Source organism: the organism of the source record quoted next (genome assembly GCF_019968985.1).
Source record: "MAG: Porospora cf. gigantea B chromosome Unknown PgB_NODE_1338_length_6376_cov_197.543, whole genome shotgun sequence".
NCBI lineage: Eukaryota > Apicomplexa > Conoidasida > Eugregarinorida > Porosporidae > Porospora > Porospora cf. gigantea B.
In genome coordinates, this window is record NW_027178654.1 from 1 (window position 1) to 6376 (window position 6376).

At 54.1% G+C, this 6376-nt stretch overlaps 2 protein-coding genes across 3 annotated transcripts; both read right to left on the reverse strand.

Annotated features, from left to right (window-relative positions):
- Window positions 1-480: 480 nt before the first annotated feature.
- KVP17_002071 (uncharacterized protein) lies at window positions 481-2214 on the reverse strand (the record flags this gene model as incomplete). 2 transcript variants are annotated; one of them, XM_068518020.1, is made up of 2 exons in its annotated part: window positions 481-550; window positions 578-2214. In XM_068518020.1, the coding sequence occupies 2 exons, from the start codon at window positions 2212-2214 to the stop codon at window positions 481-483; spliced, it is 1707 nt and encodes a 568-aa protein (XP_068378790.1). The 2 variants fall into 2 exon arrangements, with proteins under 2 accessions (XP_068378790.1, XP_068378789.1); XM_068518019.1 differs by having other exon boundaries at window positions 481-2214.
- Window positions 2215-2705: 491 nt separating this feature from the next.
- KVP17_002072 (uncharacterized protein) lies at window positions 2706-6182 on the reverse strand (the record flags this gene model as incomplete). The annotated part of the gene is made up of 1 exon (XM_068518021.1): window positions 2706-6182. One exon carries the CDS (start codon window positions 6180-6182, stop codon window positions 2706-2708), a length of 3477 nt encoding a protein of 1158 aa, XP_068378791.1.
- Between the last annotated feature and the right edge of the window lie 194 nt (window positions 6183-6376).

The following is a 6376-nucleotide window of genomic DNA, read 5'->3' on the forward strand; positions in this document are numbered from 1 at the left end:
CGGGACCTCTCGCACCCGAAGCGAGAATCATACCACTAGACCAAGCAGCCGTTATGTGCTCCTTAACATGCGTTGCTGAGTCCAAGGCGCCGAGTCGGCTTACTAGGCACAGTAAGTAATGCACTGGTGGCACGGCAATCATTTCGTTCGTGGAAACCACGAGCCAGCTCAGGTAACGCTAGTCAGCTGTGGGCCTGGAGTTCGATATCGACCTCAACAAGCTAGCTGCAGAGTAGAGCTCATCATCGCTGGAATAGTTGCATGTGTATCATTGCAGCTTCTAAGGTTAGAAGACTGCTATTTCAGGCTTTTTTTCCCTATTCCACTCATGTAGTGTGGGGCTGACTTATCCTATCGATTTGTATGTTGTCGTGTTGTCGGCAAAGCCGTTCAACGTCAATCCTTATCATCGCCCCAGCGTGTGTCTGCTGCAGTGCTGGTTCAATCCAAGTCACAACATTCAATTTCATTTTCATTAGATCACATCTTTCCATCAAATCCTTGGAAGCCTGTCAAAAGCAGAACCTGATAGTAGGACTTTTTCTCGATTCTGTATGAAAGATGATTCAGTTCCCACTTAGAGCACCAATTCCACGCCGAGGTCAAGCGACCGTCAATGCATGAACCTGCATCGAAAAAGTTGTCTGCGCCGGAGCCATCAAAGGCGTGCCGAAAGAAGTCAACGCACACGTCCTCGATCAGTCGTTGCGCTCCACCGAACTCGGTGTCGATGTAGGCCGCCATACTGGGAGTCGACTGGTAAAGATGAGGGATTTTCTCCAGGCAGGACACCACAGGGTGGAGTATCCTTGGAATCTGCATGTACTTGTCAAGGAATATGAGGGAGTTTGGCACGTTATGATCCCCCAGGTGAATCATCGAGGAGCCGACCCAGCCTCCCGCCTGACGCACAACACGATCGAGGATGACGCCCATGGCCCTGTGCACCGTAGGAGAAGCCTTCACGCGTTGCAGGCCCTGTCCAGTGTCCATTAGTCGGTAGGCTGTCGGAGAGAACAGGTCGGACTCGGCGAGGGCCGTTAGAACGAACATCTCCTTCAACACCCCGCTCCACAGCAACAAGCTCTGTTTGACATACTGGTATTGGCGACGGTGATCATGGTTGAGCCGTGCGCCGTCCTGGCCAATGTGTATTCCCAGAGAGATGCGAGGATCCGATGGCCGTTCGGGATGGAATATCCGCTCAAAGTACTTCAGAAGGTCGTTCGCTGGCTCTTGATTGGAGCGAATGAAGCTGAAGTAATCGGAAATCGAGTAGATGCACTGCTCCACGTCCTCTTCCGTGGCGCCTTCAGCGTCCTCGGCAGACTGTCCATTCCACAGGGAAGACAGATTGTACCGCAGCGACAGGAGACCTCGGGGTCGAGGGCGTTTCACCGCTGCGTACTTCGACACCATGTACTTGACGGCCTTGCACTTGCGATCGATGTCACGTTTCACCTCTGTTCGGGAACGGCACTCACCACGAATCTCGGTCACGGCTACAGGCAGCAGCGGGTCTTCTAGCATGTGCAGAATGTCTTTCTCAGTAAGCAACTTCTCTACAGTCCAAACGTCCTTCACCAAATCGAAGTCCAACGCCTGACGAATCTCCGGTCGTCGACTGTCCATAAGGAGGTACATGAGCTTGCCGTAGGTGTCACGCATCCTTTCTGGGTTCAGCGTTTTATAGCGGCGGCCTATCTCGAAGATGGTACGGAAGATCTCTTCGTTGGCCTTGAAATCGCGGTCCTTTAGTACGCGCTGCCCAGTCTCGTAGTCGTCGGCCACAATTAGCCCCGATAGAATGGCACAAACCTGCTTGATTTCTGAGGCAATCTTGCGGGCTTTGCTCGTGCAGTGGATGATGTCGACCTTGTCGGTGTACTCAGACACGTCCAGAGCCGCCTCCAGCAGACGCAAGTAGCGGCGCTCCTCAAGAGTCAGACGAAGGGGAGTGAACTTGGCGATCGACGTGAAGGAAAGGGTAGAGGCGGGTGCTGGGCCTGTCACATTGTCGTCTTCAGCCTGCCTCTCTTGGTACTGCTCAGTCTCGTTGACAGTCGACAGATCCTTGGACGTGACGGCCAGGGCCTCATCCAACGTGCTCCCCTCGCCAAGCAGGGCAATTACCTCCACCAAAACACCTGGAGGCAGCTGCTTCAGCGAGTTGCGTAGCTCGGGACCAAGCACGTCAGCCGGTTGGTCGCTCATATTCTACCTTTCTCTGCAACGACTACGACTATTGACGAGTTTGAAGGAGTAACACGTGCAGGCAGGCTTTACTACGATGAGTCTAGGGGACACACACGAACATTTGTCTCTGTGGCTATTTCAAGCTTTTCTTCCCAGATCAACAGAAGTTCGATATCAACCTCAACAAGCTAGCTGTAGAGTAGAAGAACTCATCATCGTCTGAAATTGTTGCATGTGTATCATTGCAGCTTCTAAGGTTAAAAGACAACTGTCTATTAGTAGTTGGGTGCGGCTGCTCCCAGATCGCTGTGTGTTAGCATACTACAGTGCGTACAATGCATGCTACAGCATTAAAGCCTCATCAATGCGACGAACGATGCTCAGCTAAACGCATGTGGTGGAGAGAGGAAGAAAATGCCAGATGATTCAGGTGGTTCTGAGTACCGCTGCATCTTAAGGTCCACTCATGTCGTGTGGGGCTGCCTATCTTAGGTGTACCGTCTATTCAGTTACCAAATCATGTGCGATAGGGCCCCACACATGCTGCCGGCAACGACGGTGCACGGCTCAACGTCATCGCGGCACTCGCGCTGGAGCTCTATGCGTTCGTGGTCGTCGGGACTCCCAGTGATCTGGCTAGCTGCTTGCTTTCGGCAAGGTGCCGACCGAGAAGTTCCCTCGTTTAGTGACTTGAAGTTGCGCAAGCTCACCCCTCCTTGATTTGTCAGCTCTGCTGTGTCAAGCTTGTACTTCTTCGCTGCCGAACGCCACCCGCATATCGACATTGATCTCGTTGGCGCCATTCCAGTGCACTCATTTCCAGTCGGCACCATTCCAGAGTCCTCATATCCCTCCTCTTCAGTGCGAACCGTGTACTCCTTGGCGTGGTTTCGGAGTTTCCGAGTGAGAAGCCTGCAGTTCTTCAGAAAATTGGACTGCTTTATGCCCTCGAGGAATGTGCGTCCTATAGTTTTTGCCGCATCCTTGGCCTGTGCCAGCGGTCTTCGGTCATGGATATCTCGTCGACTCTGCTGCAGATCGAAGTCGGGTCGGCCTGGCATTCGAACTACGGTGTTGTTGTAGATGTAGTCAGTCTTGAGTCCCTGCTCTGACAGCTGGTCCTTGATACACCGGACCAACATCTCAGGTGGGAGCTGTGCGTCGTAGGTTAAGGCCAACTGCTTGTCATCTGCAGTCGTCACTGTGAAGGATGGGTAGATTACGCTTAGGCGGCTTCTCTGGGGCCTCACACAAAAGACAGGTTCTCTGAAGCATTTCAGCAGTTGGGCGGGCGGGTTCTCGGCCTGGTGTCGGTAGTAAGCCAGGACCAGTCCGAGGACCACCTGCCGTGCGGCTGCCTTACACGCCGGCTTATATATGCGGTCGTCGCTCATCTTCAGCACCTCGACGGCCAAGGCCACGATCCAGTGCACGGAGAGCACCTGCTCCACCCCCAGACACGTTGCGCCGCACGCTGCTGGAAGCAGGGTGGCCAACATATCAAAGAGCATATCGATGGTAGAGGGGTTGTACTTGTTTGTCATCATATCGCCGATGTTATTCTCCGTCAGATACTGATCCTGCCCCCTGAAGAGGACGGGTACGCAGTTCGGAGTTTTCTCCTTGCTCAGCGTGTAAGTCAGCACGTCCTCGCCCTGTAACTCGAAGAACAGGTCTTCGTTGACTCGCTCACCCTCAAACCTGTACAACATGTGAAGTCCGTCGTCAGCTGCAAGACAGTAGACTGGCTCCTTCCACGCAGGTGGCGCCCGGAGGCCCTGAATCTTGTCCTTCATCCTCTGTACCAAACCGCTGATGATGCGTCCGTAGTCGTCGCACGCCACAATCGGAAAGATAACCGGCTTCTCGAAGACCTTGAAAGCCTTGTAGTCTGCACCGTCCTGGATGTTGGCAAACTTGCGGACCAGACGATCAAACGCCCACGTGGCTATGTACAGGTGTCCTTCATCAAACTTAAATTGTTCGTCCCACTTGGACTTGATGGGCGTGAAGTCGCGCTGCAGCGCGTTTCGGCCCCGAAAGCTGGACATCTTCAGAACGCGCTGAACACACGCCCCCTTGTAGATCATGTTTGTCGTCGACCGGATAAGGGACACCTTGGAGCTTCTACCTGGCCGTTTGTGCGTGAACACGTACGGTTCCGGATTCACACGGAGCAGGCTATCCACCAGACAACCTACGATTCCGTCATCCAATTTGTATTTCTGTAGCACATACTGCAGTCGGCCAGCCATTTTCACCCGACGTACCTGGCGAATCACTCCCGCGTCTAGGTAGAAGGCCGTCTCGGTGCCAGCAGCCTCCGAGCCGTGTTTCATAGGTGAGAAGGCGTCCTGGTGCAAGACGGCACCCAGGTTGGGGTAGATCTTGTGGCGTCGGAGTTTTTTGTCAGGACCGCACTTGAGCACACACTGGTCCCCCTCAGACGTCTTGATAACGAGGGCATCGTCAGTGGTGATTGGGTCCTGGTCTAGGAGCGAAATGCGAATAGAGTCGAGGGAAAGATCTTTGCTCATGTCGAGGACCATCAATCGGCCGTCTCGAGATGTCCACTCCGTTAACGAGTCCTTCGAAATGTCGTGATCGTCCAGAAATAGCCGGTCAACTTCCTCACCAGGAATCGTCATGTCGTTCTGCGCCCGCCTATCAGACAGCAGGTCCCGAAGAGAGCACTGCTCGTTCACCAACGACAGTACGGAGTGCAGTGGGATGAACCTGAAACAACCAGCTGACCGGTCCCAGAAAAGCACCCGTGCCCTAAGAGCACCGCCCTTGCCAGTGACCAGCGCCCCGGTCACCTCCCCATTCGAGTTCCTGATCAGCTCTCGGACATCAAAGGTCTTGAAATTCCCAGACTGCTTGATGACGCGCATCTCTTTGGAGTCCGTGGAGAACCAGCACATGAACCCTGCGACCTTCGTCCGGCCGCTGCACGACTCCAACACGCCATGAATCGCGTCAGGTATCATGAACGCCGCGCTGGTGCAGCTGTTGCTGATGACGGGAACCGACTCGTACTCCGTCCTCATGCTCGAACGTAGCAGCGCCTTCTTGACAATAGCGTACCCTGCGCGAGCGGTGCTGTCGCGTGGTCTTCCGAAGGCATTATTCTGATCGTCAGTGTAGAAATCCAATAGAAGCTCCGTGGGAGGCTCAATCCGGTTCAGGGGCACTTGTACAACGCTCCAGCCCTTGTTTGACACCACTATTGCTTCCCCGGCGAATATATTCAATGAGCTCAGGGCGAACTGCAGTCGGGCGACAAGATCAGGGTCGTGGATGCTGGTTTCGAAGAAGTACTGGGGTCTAACGCCAGGAACAGCGCGCATTTTGGTGACCATTGAGTCTTCAAGGTGCTTATCTAGGAGCTTCTGAAGATGTGCAGGCCCCAGTCGTTCACCGATACGGTTGCCGTGACGCCTCTTACGGAGCATGTCTCGAATGTTGTGCGGGTACGCCGTTCTCAGCGCCACGTTGCAGTGGTGACGAGCAGGCTCGACGATCCGCTCATACTCAAAATTGCGCTTCACGCTGCTGAAGGGATTGCCGCGCTGGAAGCCGTCCACCGTTGCAATGGAACAGGGTGAAATTGGCGGAGGAGGCTGCTTCGCCAGCAGCGGAACGAGTGTCGAATCCAACCCCAGCCCAAACGATGTCAGCGATTTACTCGGGAGAAAGGTAACTGCTGAACCTGAATCGGTCGCGGAGAATTCATCGGGACTGGAAGACGAGTTCCCAGAGGAATGTTCGGAACCACCGCATGATGTCGACTCGCTAATGTTGTCCACCATCAGCTTGGCGTCGCGGTGTTCGTCTAACGATTCCCATTCAAGAGAGGCTAGACGGCGGAAAGCGGGAACGCGACTCGAGGCGCAGATGGTAGTGGGCTTCACCGACGTAATAAGAGGCACGGCAACGCCTGCCTCGAATTTCCATACGCTGCAGGCGGAATCCGAAACTCGCATGAAATTAATTCAAAATTCGCTGCAATTATGAAGAAGGAATCTTTACGATTGGACCAACATGTGGAACGGTTTCCACGAATGACGCCGCCAGACAACCAACTGGACGAAACTCGACTCAGCAACGCATGTTAAGGAGCACATAACGGCTGCTTGGTCTAGTGGTATGATTCTCGCTTCGGGTGCGAGAGGTCCCG